The sequence below is a fragment of the Sturnira hondurensis genome, unplaced genomic scaffold, assembly GCF_014824575.4.
Source record: "Sturnira hondurensis isolate 20B ecotype Veracruz unplaced genomic scaffold, ASM1482457v3 Scaffold0020237, whole genome shotgun sequence".
NCBI classification, from domain to species: Eukaryota; Metazoa; Chordata; class Mammalia; order Chiroptera; family Phyllostomidae; genus Sturnira; species Sturnira hondurensis.
Window position 1 is genome coordinate 1,572,697 of NW_028092868.1, and position 14,957 is coordinate 1,587,653.

Genomic DNA, 14,957 nt, shown 5'->3' on the forward strand with positions numbered 1-14,957 from the left:
TCTTCTCTCTACTGCTTTCTCCTTGTATTGTTAGTTCTTTCGTGAAGAAATTCTTTATGCTTCTTACCTGAGCAGAATAAAAAATTATATTTACCGTATTTTCAGAATACAATCTCCAAAGTTCTAATAACCCAGTGCTGCAGATGGAGACAAGGTCCAGGTTCTTGGAGGTCGCGAACGAAGATATTGTAAAGGAAAGCAAGTGGGAAATTTATTAAGGAAAGTACACTTCTCAACATGGGAGTGGGCCATCTCCGGCCAGAAGATGGCCCTCTTCTATCGAACAGCTACATGCTTTATAGGGTTTGTACTTAAGCTTCTGCACATGCAATTTCCCACAATCCTCCTCGATTGCCCTCTCAGGAAGGAAACCACAATTCTAATTATTATCAGGTGTCACAGGATGATTATCGGAAACCAGGATGCTGACTGATGACTGCTGCAGTGTCTCAAGACTTCCAATTCCATCTCCTGCCTCACCAGGGCTATCTGTTTTTGATATTATGGTTAGAAATATAGTTTCCCACCAGAGATTTTTTGCTTTCTATTTAAGCATATAGTAATTGTGGAAGGTAATGTTAGATGCTTCTAAAGCTTTCCAAATTACCAAATTTAATTGCCAACTAAAGTATGTGCTTGGGTTACCACAGCTCCTGGGACTCTAGAATATAGAGATAAAAAGAGGATGAGACTTTAGGGACAGTCTCATCCTATAGTCTCAGTTGGTTTGAATTTATCATAAATCCTCAGTTTCCTGACCGAAGGGAGAAGAACAAAAGTTGGCACATACACAAAAACTGTAAGCACATCTCAACTTGACTGGCGAGAAGAATGGCCGTTCTGCCAACCACAAGTTAGAACAGAGAATGTACCGTTAACCTTCCCAAGTGTATTTATAGAGCGAGTGTCAAGAGTGCCCTTGGGTGCTCAAAGGAGTCTGGAGATTTGCCTAGAACTCCAGGTGTGTGTGTGTTTCAATAAAACTGGGGCAAAGGAAAAAGGAATGCCCCATATCCTTGTGCACATGTGTTCATGTGCAGGTGTCCAGAAAATGTCATGAGGATGAAGGTTCACCAAACAAGCTGTGTACACTGATTACCTTTATACTAAATAGGTAACCACTTTCAAAATCTACACAGTCACTGTGGATGAGAACTGACCAACGATTGACAAATGAAGTTATAAAACCACCACACACACACACAAGCCATATGAGAAACATGCCAAAATAACAGATAATGAATACTTTTTGCCCATCAGTTGTTGAGAAAATGATGGAATAATTTAGTCTTTTGTCTAATAATCTAGTACTACCAAGAAGTCAGAGAAATAGGACTTTTATTCTAATGATGGCATTATAAATTGGCACAATTATTCAGAGAGCAATTTTTATTAAAAGTCTTGCTCTTTGACCTAATAATTTGATTGTAGGAACTTATCCATAATGGAAAAGGTGCACAAAAATATTTAATAGTTACAAGGACATTCATCAAAGCATTGTTTGCTGTATCAGTGGAGCACATAATGGAGACAACCTGTCTAAGAAGATTGTTTACTATTATAGTACATCCAAGTAATGTTTTTCTCACTTGGAAAGATGTTCACAATATAAAGTTAAAAAATATTGACTACAAAATAGAATTACAAGTTTTAAGTGTGTGTGTGTGTTGTGTGTAGATGTACACATACAAAAAGTTTGGGATATATAGGTGGTTATTACCGGAGAATGAATATTTCATTTTTTATTGTCTTTACTTTCTAGTTTTCCTACATTAAACATACGTTTCTTTTGATACTTTACAAAGAGAGATTTTTTTAATTAAAAAAATAACTCATCTGGGTAGTTTATGGAATTTGAAATCATATTGATGAAAATCTAGAACTTAGTATTCAATTTTCTTATGACATGATCTTACCCCTAAAACACATTGTTTCTATTTCCTGTGACATTTATATTTTTTAATATGTTTAGTCAATAACAAATTTATCTAAATTCAAAAATGAAAATTATAATGTTTAAAAATTTTTAAACGCACCCTTTATAAATAAAGCACCTTTATTTTATTTTTATAATAGTTTTTTAGGTAGGTAAAGCATCTCTCCATTTTAGGATTAGAGAAACTAAAAGTCAGATATTTTGTCTAGTGCTATGGAAATAGTTTTTCTTCTGATATCTTACCTTGGAATAGACAAGTAATAGAATTTGAAAAATATGCACCATCCACTTAACTGTACTATTTTGGTGCTAACAGTATAACTTCATCATGGGAAGAACTTGAAGAAATTTTTACAAACCGACCTTTTATTTACAAGGTTTTTTTTTCAGCTGATGATACTATGATATAATTGTATCAATATCTCCTTTTTTAAAAAAGATTTTATTTATTAATTTTTAAAGAGAGAGGAAGGGAGAGAGAGAGAGAGAGAAACCTCAATATGTGAGAGATGTGTCACTGATCACTTGCCTCTCACACGCCCCCAACTAGGGAGTCACAAGCCAGGCATGTATCCTGAGCGGGAATCAAACTGGCGACCTTTTGGTTTGCAGGTTGGCACCCTGGCCACTGAGCTGTACCAGCCAGGGTTCACTTTGCTTTCACTGGGTTTTCATCATTGCTATAATTTTACAACAAAACAAATGACAGGAAAGATATATGTGTGTGTGTATAAAGATATCTTCTATATATATGGTATGATTTAATGATAAGAAAAAGTTATATATGTGCCCCCAAATTTCTTGTACATTGAAGTTTTCTACTTTTTTTCAGGTATGACTGCAGTTATTTGTACCTACCCTCTTGACATGGTTAGAGTACGCCTAGCATTTCAAGTGAAGGGGGAACACACTTACACAGGGATTATTCATGCATTCAGAATGATTTATGCAAAGGTACATATTTACTTTTCTCATCTATATAACATGTTTTTTATATGTAGGAAAATATTGTGAATGTTATATAAATAATTCTTTTGCTTACAAGTAATTAGTAATAATTACGAAAACACATCTGTGTTTCAAGGTTGTTCCCAGAATAATTTTTTATTATAATGTATGCTTTTGTTCTTTGATGTTTAGCATAATGAGAGCAATGTAATCTTGCTTCTGTTGTTTTTCTTCACTCAAAAGGAAGGTGGTTTCCTTGGATTTTACAGAGGCCTGATGCCTACTATATTAGGAATGGCTCCGTATGCGGGTATGTTTCAAATTTGGCAGAATCTTTTTTTTATTACTTCTAAGAATGATTTTTAAAGTCTAGCATTTTATATTTAAGTCACTAATCTGTCAGGATTATTTCTCTTCCTCCTGAAGGTTAACTGTTTGATTTATTACCATTTACTAAGCAGTCAGTCCCTCCTTTCTCCAGTGATCCTCAGTGCTAATTTTTTAGAACAGTAATAGAATGCAGTTTTCTATGAAGTCTTATATTTGGTAAGATAAGTCCCTTGACTTTATGCTTTTTCCCCCCAGGAATATAAGGACTGTAGATATTTTGCTATTCCACATATGTTAGAATCAGTTTCATTTTTTAAAGATTTTATTTATTTTTTAAGAGAGAGAGGAAGGGAGGGAGAAAGAGGGAGAGAAACATCAATGTGTGGTTGCGTCTCATGTGGCCCCCACTGGGGACCTGGCCCACAGCCCAGGCATGTGACCTGACTGGGAATAGAATTGGTGACCCTTTGATTCACAGCCCATGCTCAGTCCACTGAGCTACAGCAGCCAGGGCTAGATTCAGTTTTTGATGTTGTGGAAGAACCTTGTTTGGATTTTGAATGAAATTTTGTACAGTTTTTGGACATTTATGCTAAGTATAGTCATAGAAACCTTATAAGCTTTGTAGTGTCTTTTAGAAAATTACATTTTATGTTTATTGCTTGATTTAATTTTTATGTGATCTTATAACTTTCTGTTATCCTACTTGTTGATATTATAGCCAGCCACCATGTTACTTGTAGACGTTTTGAGTTTTCTGTGTGGGTAATCGCATCCTGTGCAAATACTATTATTTTACTTACTTCATTCTAATCCTTATTTAAAAAACTTTTTTATTTACATTTGTCTTATCTTACTATACTAGCTAAGGACCTATAGTGCAGCAGTAAATAAAAGTGATAATCCTGGGCATTTTGACTATTACTGATTTTCAAGGGAATATTTCTAATACTTCGTATAGTATAATGTTTACTGTAGTGTGTAGAAATTATCAGGCTGGAGAAGTTTTGATAAGAATTTTTACCTGACTCAGTTCATTATACTATTGTCTACTGTTGAATTTTATCAGATACCCTTTTCTGTATTTACTGAGGTGATCATATAGTTTTCTTTAATCTGTTAATATGGTGAATGACATTAATGGATGTTCTAATGTCAATCCTAATTGATTGTGATATAGTGATCTTTTTATGTCTTGTTGGATTCAGTGTGCTATTTTTATAAGTGTTACATCTATATTTATAAGTGGAATTACTTTGTAATTTTCTTGTAATATCCTCAAGGTCTCATAGAATGAACTGAAGAGTATTTCTTCATTTTTCCATCCTCAGGAAGAATCTGTATAAAACGATTACAGTTATCTGTTTCTCAGGTTTTAATTATGGGTTGACATTTAAACACTGGTTTAATTTCTTGAGTGATTGTAGGGCTGTTCATGTTTTTGTGTCATTTTGGTAATTCATATTTTTCTTTACTGTTATGAACGTGACTGTTTTGTGCTGGTTTTCAACTTTTTGTTAAAAGGTTTTCCTTATTTTTTCATATCTGCTCTATCTCTAGTTGTGTCCCACTTTTCATTTTGTTTATTCTTTCTCTTTTGTAGTCTACCTTTATTCTCTATTTCATTGATTTGTGTTCATGTCTTAATCATCTCCTTTCTCTGGGTTTATTCTCCAGTTGGATGCTTACCTAATTAACTTTCAATCTTTAGATTCATTTCCCCTAATGTATAAATATTTTTCCTACTGCTTTAGCTGGATTCACTGAGTTTGTTATTTTATTTGTTTTTACTTAAGATTTGGAAATTTTCAAACATATTCAAAAGTAGACAATAGTATGATGAACTACCATGGACCTATTACCTAGCTTCAGTAGTGATCAACTCATGGCAAATCTTGCTTTATCTAACAATAATTACTCCCTCCACCCTCGTCTCAAATCGTTTCAAAGCAAATTCACTTTGTTTCATCCACAATATATCTGTATTTAGTTCTTCATGCTTTTTTTAAAACCCTGGCTACATACCATTTGGAACTTGAAAAAAAGTCCTGAGTGTCATCTAGTCATTGTTCAAATTCCCACCCATCTCCTAATTATTTTTTGGCCATATCCAAGTTAGTATTTGCCTGGCATATCTTTTTTCATCCTTTTTATTTTCTGCTTTTTCATGTCTTTCTGTTTTAGGAATTTCTTTTGCAATCATCATAGAGCTAGATATTTTATTTAATCCAGTCTGTAAAACATTTTAATTGTCAATTATTCCACTTGATGGTTATTATGATTATTGATATATTTAGACTTGTTTCTATACCTTGCTATTCTATTTCTGTGTGTTGGTTTTCTTTTTTTAAATTTCTTTCTCATCTTGTTTGCTTATTTTTATGAATCTTTACTCCCGTACTCTTTATAAATAATACAAATTTATTTTCTTCCTCCTATGCACGGTGGTCTTTAATTATGTGCTTATTACTTGATCCTGGTCTCTGAGTTTCAGACACAGTGATTCCTTCTTCTGTAGGACCAATGGAGGATCTGTCTCAATGGCTTTGCTGCTGTTGGCATCAATACGCAGTCACTCCACTACTCTCACGAGCCCACGACTCCCAAGTGGCCGTATATTTGGGGGAGGTGGTTCTGGGTTCTTCAATACCTTGTACTTTTTGCAGTGGAGACAGCTGTTTTGCGGTGACAGAGCCCCTCAGGGCACCGTTGCTGCCGTCGCACTGACAGCAGAGCTCATTAATTTTTTGCTATATTTCCTTTTCTTTCTATCTTTTATTTTTGTTTTAATTTTCAATTATTTAATTATATTTTTACACAGTTATATGTACATATATAATTTCCTTTCTTAATTCTTTCTGATTTTCCGAGTATTTTTTATATTTTTGAATACTCTTTACAAACATCATTTTTATTAATTGTGTCATCATATTTTATTGATTATAACTCCACATCATTTAGGTAGTTCTAATTTTTTTACTTGTGTTTATGTTGTTATGAGCCTTCTTGTTGTGAACTTTTTCTGTATTTAGATTAAGGCCTTAGACTAGGTTTTCCAAATATAAGTGTATGAAATTTCAAAAGTGTATATCATCATTTCCAAATACTATAAAATTATAATTTTGTATAAAGAATAAATGCATATATTGAGATATCCTGGATTGAATTTTTGTTAACGCTTGTTTGTTCTCAAGCATCAAGTATATTTTTAAATATGTTTTTAAAATTTGAAAAAAGCGGGGGTGGGGGGCAAAAAAATATTAGTGGCTATCAGGATATCTTGAGTAATGCTCAGGTGATAGGGGTATTTGAAGTCTATTCTTTTTTTTTTTAAAGATTTTACTTATTTATTTTTTGAGAAGGGAAGGGAGGGAGAAAAACATCATTGTATGGTTGCTTCTCATGAGCCCCTCACTGGGGTCCTGGCCTGCAACCCAAGCATGTGCCCAGACTGGTAATCAAACCCATGACCTTTTGGTTCGCAGGCCGGCACTCAGTCTGCTGAGCCACACCTACCAGGGCTGAATTCTATTCTTCATTTTATTAACATACAACTTTAATGGGTCTATTACAAACTCATGTAAATTTTCAGCAATACGAATTTCATATTACCAATAACTTAATTCAGTGTTTATTAGATTTCATGTGTCTTACAAGCCAATATGAAGATTTCTCTCCTGATCACAACTCTTGGAGACAAAATTAGATACTCAGTTAAAATAACAATGCTTTGAAAAAAAAATAACAATGCTTTTTCACTTCTGAATTTTTTACTTCTATCTTACATTGTCACCATTATTGTTATTATAAATGGAAGTTTTCATATTTACTTGTAGTTATTAATGATGATGAATTTAATATTTATTCATGGGAAACTTTGGGAAATAGTTTAATTCTTTTCCTATATAAGATGGCATGATACTCACCAATACCTTTATTCAGTGAACTGAACTGTTTATGTTCATGTGTAAAAACAAATGCTATAATTTTTTATAGGTGCTAATTTTGTTGTCTTTAGGTTAGTTATAGACATTAATTATTTTTTTATCTTAGATTAAGCCGAACAACAGGAAACAGGAAATGCATAGTTAGTTCCTTGAGTTAATTGGTTATTTTGTAAGATTGGTATCTTTTCACAGCTCATGTTCTGTTTAGCATCGTGGTGAATTTATATTTTGTTTTTCAGGTGTTTCATTTTTTACTTTTGGTACCTTAAAGAGTGTTGGGCTTTCCCATGCTCCTACCCTTCTTGGCAGACCTTCATCAGACAATCCTAATGTCTTAGTTTTGAAAACTCACATAAACTTACTTTGTGGTGGTGTTGCTGGAGCTATAGCACAGACAATATCGTAAGTTTCTTCATCCACTAATTCAGTCAAGTTACCCAATCCTGATTTTTAGCATTGGTTAATCATTTTTGTCTAATAGATTATTAAAACATAGTATTCCTTGCAAAATATAAGTAGAAATACATTTTTTCAGATGTGTCTGCACTTTTATCATATTACAAAAAATTTAGTGCCAAATCAACCAAGTTAGTGAACCCACTCAAATTCCTATGGATTCATTCAAAATAAAAAAAGATAGAAATACTAAGTATATATAGTCTTCATCCATATTTTCTCATGAATTTGCTTTGCCTATATGAAGTTTCTGAAATTTGAGCCATTTATTGTGTTTGTGTATGCAAGGAGGCACAACTTCTCTTGCACTAAAATCTTGAAGGCCTGCTTAGTCAGACAGTGTATAAGGCATTGGGAGGTTCACTGAAGGGAAAACACAGTTGTTGCCTCAAGAAGACTATATTCTTATTGAGACAGTAGCAATATCATGGAATTGCATATTAATTTAAGTTCTAGCAGAAACATAAAGGTATTACTATACTGTAATTGGAAAGCTGGCTTCAAAGAATTTCTCCAGACCAAGAGGGATTGATTAGTGAGATAAAAAGAGGCCGGAATACTAGAAGCAGGAACTTTTCAGGAATAGGAAGAAAACCTTTCTATGACTGAGTATCCTGTAAAACAGAGGACAGCAGGAAGTGATAGTGTCACAGACTCAAAAAAGAATATCCAGTGGAGAGAGAAAAGTCAAATAAGATAAGTACTGAAAAGTAAGTTGTTCATTGGATTTTACAGTTACTACCTTTGTGAAAGCAAATTTGGTGTGCTTGTGTGAGAGGGCAGATCACGCTACAGTAAGGGTGAAGAAGAAAACAGGTGTCTGGTTTACTTTTAGAAACCTGGCTGTGGAAACTTGTTCATTTGCAGACATGATCACCTCTGGCTATCCTAATTCTCTTCTTGGTTTTACTGCCCTTTTTCTTGGTTACTCACTTCCAACTTAGGTCCTTAAATCTGTCTTCTCTTTCCTGCTTCTCCTCTAAATCTATATTCTGTACCTATTGATTCTTAACAGATCCAGTGGCTCCTTCTCCGGTCTTTTACCTTTCTTTCAATTGTTCTCCTTCCTTGGGTTTTGTAACAGTGCCCTTGCTTAACTATCATTTTCTCTAACCTTCCCTTTTCTGGTACTTTGCTGATTCACGTCTTCCTCTCTCTACCTGTCTGTGCCAATTTTTTAAGGCCCAGCCAGATAGTAATCCTTTTGCTCTTCCCTTAAATATCTAGAATAGCTCATCTATTTTTATGGTTTCATAAAGAGAACTAATTCTCTACAGATAACCAGTTCAATTTAAATTTCCTTTGTTGACTCACTATTACTTCTCCAGCAAGCTCTTGGATGTTTCTACTTGAACTTATGCAGTTAATGCCAACTCCATAGTTCAGATATATCTTTCCTCTTTGTGACAATCCTCAGCTCCCACCTTTCCTCTTTCTTATTGATGAACATTTATCTTCTAGTCATGATAATGCCTCAGAGTCATTTTTTATATTTTACATATCCATATACTCACTAAATCTTATTATTTTTTACTTTAGAATATTGCCTACAGTGCTGTTTCCTTTCTTCCTCATTGTTATTTCCCTAGCTCCGATCCTTGTACCTTGTCTTCTTGCATTCTCTCCTTTATACTAGTCATCTTCTGCCTCGATACATCTTTTCCTGCTTGGAAACTGAATCCTTCAGGTTGAGGTTTTGGCCCCTTTATCCCCATAAAGTGTTGTCTTCTCCCCATGCCCCATTAAAAAATAATTCCTGGAGATGCTATTGAAGTACTTAGGGAGTTTCAGCTGTTAATAATGTTACTTCTTGAGCTGTCTGCTTCATACATGGTTTTTTAAAAATTATAGCTGTTTTATAATTTAAATGTATACAAAAGTATATGGTTATTTTTGGCATATATCGTTTATGTATATTTTAGGTACCATGGAGAGCTTTGAGTTAGGAAGTAGAAAGCAGCTTTGTGACACTAGAGAATGTCTCTATGACTCAATTTTTTTAACCTTTTTAAAAAAGATTTTATTTACTTATTTTTAGAGAAGGGAAAGGAAGGAAAAAGTGCAGGACAGAAGAAACATCAATGTGCCAGAGAAATAGGCTCCCCCTCATAACCCTCTAACCAGGGGGCTGGCCCACAACCCAGGCACATGCCCTGACCTAGAATCGAACTGGTGATTGCAGGCCAGTGGCCAATCCACTGAGCCACACCAGCCAGGTCCTCATTTTTTTTATGTTAATGTTAGGATAACAGTACCTACTTTCCGGAATTGTTGTGAGAATGAGAATTGATGGAATGAGATAATGTACATAAATTGTTTAGCACAGGATCTAACATAAGTAGTCAATATTAGCAAAATAAAATTGCAAAAAATCACCTGGGACCCTACTCTGAAAAGAGATTGCTTTTGTTTATTTCATTTCAGGCAGTCTTTACATAGAATTTCTTCTGTTTTCTAAATGTAATTATCTGTATTGTTCACTATAGTCCTTAAAGAAATTATTTTTGTTGGTCTACTGTATACAGGGGACTTGGTGGATATTCTTAAATTACTGGTTCTCAACTGGGGTGATTTTGCCTCCAGTGAACATTTATTAATGTCTAGAGACATTTATTGTTGTCACAGCTGGAGGTGTGTTACTGATTTCTAGATATGGGTAGTAGGCCAGGGATGCAGCTGAATATTCTACGATGCACAGGACAGCCCTTCTTAGATTGCTATCAAGTATCTAACCGAAAATGTCAGTAGTGCCAAAGATGAGAAAACGCATCTTAGGGTTACAACTGTGAAAAACACCCAGTTTGTTTTCCCCAGGAGGTGGCATTTCTTTTGGCCTTAAGGAAGGAATGACAATTGGTATCGTGATAGGAGGAAAGAGCCATCTAACCTGAGGGAGCCACGTAATCAAAGGCCAGGAGACCTCTGTATTATTGTTTAACTTTATCCACGTGCCTGTATCCTGACTCCCAAACAACAAGAGAATAGGAGTACATTATTTCTTAGCATATATAGGGCTTTGTATTCAATAATTATTAAGCAGAAAACTGAAAATAATTTTTAAATCCTTATGCCTTTTTCTTCTTTTAGCTATCCATTTGATGTAACTCGTAGGCGAATGCAATTAGGAACTGTTCTTCCAGAATTTGAAAAGTGCCTGTAAGTTCTCCATTTATCTTTGTTCATTTTCTTTAGGAAATATAATGTTTAAAGTAAGTTGGGAGATAGAACTGTGTCTCATCGGTAGTCTGGAACACCCATTTTATCTTCCATAGTTTAATTATAAGTTTTTAATTCAGGTCCCAGTCCTCCTATTAAAATTTTTCCTTGAGAACAGCTCTTGGTTAAATAGGAATAGAACATGAGCCATGTATGTATTTTAAAATTTTCTGGTAGCCACATTTAAAAAAATGTATAAAAATAAACATGAAATTAAAAAATGTTTTTCTTTAACCTAATATATCTAAAATATTATAGCCCTGGCTGGTGTAGCTCAATGGATTGAGCGCAGGCCTGCAAACCACACGATTGTGATTCGATTCCCAGTCAGGGCACATGTCTGGGTTGCAGGCCAGTTCCCAGCAGGGAACTCACGAGAGGCAACCATACATTGATGTTTCCCTCCTTCTCTCCCCTGCCTTTCTCCTCTGAAGATAAATAAATAAAATCTTAAAAAAATAAAAATAACATATTATAACATAAACATTTCAGTATTTTACATCCTGTTTTTATACTAAGTGTTTGAAAGCCAGGATGTGTTTTACACTCACAGTGCATCCCAACTTCGACTTGCAACATTTCAAGTGCTCAGGAGCCACATGCGGCTAGTAGCTGCCATTATTGCACAGCACAGCTCTAGAGTTCTCTCTAATCTATAGATATTAATATTTAGAGTCATTCTGTTTGATTGGTGATCTGTTGTCCCTTGGGGGAAGAGCTGAATGTTTGTTCAGGACCTTAAATTGCCTTTATTGACCCACCAGATTTTTTCGAAGGTCTCAGTCCACATTGCCTTTGAAAGGTAATGCCCCAAACGTTGGCTTGAAAGGAAAAAGAACGCCGTTTGAAACAAGAAAGTCTTTATTGCTGAAATGTGAAAGATGGTCCTTCAAGCTTTAGTTCTCTATAACCACCTGCTAGTTATAGTATAAAACTGGAGCTGAAATGAAAACTTAAAGGATAACTCTTCTTACAGCCTTTAAAACAACTACAACAGCATTTCAGATATTATTATGAAATAGTGTTATTTGTACTACTTTAGAATTCATTACTGCTTTATTGTGAGTTTTTAGCTTGTTTTAGCACTTGTCTTCCAAAAACTATTTGAGATGGTGTCACAGATACCAGCCCACAGTGTCTATAGCATTATGGATGAGATACGAGACAAATTCACACAGACTACTGAGTCCTGTGGAGGAAAAGGGACGGCACAGCTTCTCTCTCAAGGGTAGAGCGCCCTGGCCCTTGCCTTAACAGGCTTTTATTGGGTTCAATTTGCACAGGAATATAGGGTGTATATGTAAAGTTCATCAGTCATTGTCAGGCAGAAATGATTAAACAATAGATAAACATACAAAGAACTCTGAGGACCTATTTTGAGTCAGGGTCAGATAGCTAAAGGGTCATAAAACTTTGAGGAACAAACTCACTTCCTGCTTGGACCCTTATCATTTAAATTGAGGGTATTTAGCAAAGTAGGCTTCATAGGACTTTATGCATTCTCTCTTAGGCCTGATTGCCCTAGGGAACTTGCCCTTTCCAGCACAGGGCGGCACCCACCTCCTGCATTGTTTTCAGGCTTTAGTCAGGCAGGGGAAATAAGACAGCCAAGAGATTAGGAGACTTCTTGAAGACAGAATGAGAACTCAGGCTGTGTCAAAGCTGAGAGGCGAGGGTCCATCACCCCCTTTTTCTATAGCCCCCAAGTCCTTCCCTGGGCCCCTACGTGATCGTGCCTGTCTTAGGCCATTCCTCTCTTGAGGAATCTTACCCATCATTGGCTAATGGATCAAGCTTTGGGGGCCAAAGAGGGTGAATTAAAACGAGCAGAGGCAGCACCCCTGCCAGGGAGATAAGCTTTGTCTCCTTAGTGGCTTATGGTCCCAAGGTCGCTCACTCAGCCTTAACCATGGGCGAGTTACAGCTTCTGAAACCAGGCAGGGCAGTTCCCAACAAGATGGCATTTTAGCTTCTTTTAAAGATGCTGTTATGGATCTTAACATTGTTTCTTCATGAGTGGGACTAAAGGCGTCATCATGTAACTACTGTCTTTCAGTACCATGCGGGAGACGATGAAGTATGTCTATGGACAACATGGAATTCGAAAAGGATTGTATCGTGGTTTATCTCTGAACTACATTCGCTGCATTCCTTCTCAAGCAGTGGCTTTTACAACATATGAACTCATGAAGCAGTTGTTTCACCTCAACTGAAAAAAATTTATGATTTCTTTCCTTAACAAACTCTCAGAGGGATAAATAAAATGTTCCTTTAATTTTGGGGAGAACATTACTTGAAGGGGACATTTACCCTGTCACAGGAACCACTGGTATTTAGTACTTGATCTTTTTTATTCATCACAAATCAAGAGCACTTGCTAAACCTTTGATACCAAAAGCTGCACCATAGAACATTGAGAAAAAATTCCTAAACTGATGCTGGCTAATCAGTTAGATTGTTCGAAATCATTTAAAAATGTTATTAGGAAGTAGAACTAACTTAAAATTGGATTCAGAAGGTTGCTATTTTGCTTATAATGCTATTCCAAGCTTTTAATTGTAATCATGATTGTCCAAGATTCTATTATTGGTTATTATCATTATAATAAACAGGCTTTGCAGCAGAATGAAAAGAAATGAACTTTTAAGGTATATAAACCGTAGCTGAGAACCCAGCATTGGAATATTACTATTTGTCTTCTTAAAACTGCTCCACTGGGTAAAGGGACAAAACTCTTCTTCTCTTCATTTAAAAAAATTGTTGTATTTAAAATGTAGTCATATAGAGACTCAGCAATAAATGAAGAATTTTTAGGTATTGCTCAAATGTTATTACCAGGTATTATGACTGATTTATATATTTTAAAAAGTCAGTGTATTTCCCAAAGGCAGTAGTAGTAAATACTGACTGTCTGCTCTAAAAACAGATTAGCATTATAGATTTGTTTTGTTAAATGATTTGGTGTATAGTAGAAAATATGGTAAAGTGGACTATGAAGTATCCATTAACATAGATGTGAATGTCAAAGACTGTTTCTAAAATATTGTCATGATACATACACCAACTAGTTCTTCCATGTAAAATAATTTTAGTGCAATACAAACTTAAGTAGCAATGCAAAAATTCTTTGAATTGCTATCCTTTATATTGGAATGGTTTAAAATGTAAGAATTCCATTTATTGTGTTTAGAGTACTTTTTATGTTTTATTATAAGCATGACAAAAATGGGAGGGAAACAGTTATAGTTTTGTTCTCAGAAATAGTGATTTGTATTTAAAACATTAGAAAACCAAATTGAAAGTGTTATATCTGCTTCAATTTGTATTTTTTGCATTAAAAATTTCTTGTCACACCTTAGTAAAAATTAAATGAACGGGTTTCATTTTCAAAGTCTTTATTTTAAACCAAATATGTATCTTTGTATAATTTTGTAAGTGTGCATGTGGAGATACATGTGTTCCTAAAACTATTACTTAATTTTTATTTTTTTCCTTTTTATTGAATTTATTGGGATGACACTGGTTAATAAAATTATACAGGTTTCAGGTTCACAATTCCACAGCACATCTTCTCTACACTGTACTGTGTGTTCACCTAAAGTCAAGTCTCTGTCCATCACCATCTATTCCCCCCACACCGTCCTCCACCCCCACCTCCCACCCTGTGATTACCACAGTCCTCCCTCCCCACAGCTGCTCTCTATCTGTGTGTCCATCTCTGTCCTAAAACTGTTTTGTATATTTTAATTTCTAGATTACACTGTAACTAAATATTGTCATCAAATCTCAAGATAATTTAAATGTATAAAATAAGTATCTCAATTATGTTATCAATAAAAGGACTGAAAATATTTTTAAAATATGTTTGTGTTCTTTTATAGACTACATAGGATAGTAAAAATAATTGTATTCACATTTCAATAATTCTCTTAACTATTTATATTGTTAAAGCATAAATGTTAAATTTAAGCAGTCAGAATTGAAGAATATTTAAAATAATTATTTATATCTGCTTCATTTCAGATTGATAACCCAAGCGCATCTTGCCAGGTTATCTTCCCTTTAAAGATGGGCTATTTCTGTTTTGAACTCCATTATTGCTCTTACTGCCTTTCAGTGCTCTT

At 34.7% G+C, this 14,957-nt stretch overlaps 1 protein-coding gene across 1 annotated transcript in view; it reads left to right on the plus strand.

The window, feature by feature from the left end:
- The window catches only part of SLC25A16 (solute carrier family 25 member 16), a 34,729-nt gene extending 20,042 nt beyond the window's left edge, over nt 1-14,687 (plus strand). The window contains exons 5-9 of the mRNA XM_037029192.1: nt 2,769-2,890; nt 3,128-3,194; nt 7,401-7,563; nt 10,705-10,773; nt 12,890-14,687. Of these exons, the coding sequence (XP_036885087.1) occupies nt 2,769-2,890; nt 3,128-3,194; nt 7,401-7,563; nt 10,705-10,773; nt 12,890-13,046 (578 nt within the window). The 3' untranslated portion in view covers nt 13,047-14,687. The remainder of the gene's footprint in view (nt 1-2,768; nt 2,891-3,127; nt 3,195-7,400; nt 7,564-10,704; nt 10,774-12,889) is intronic.
- Nucleotides 14,688-14,957: the final 270 nt, after the last annotated feature.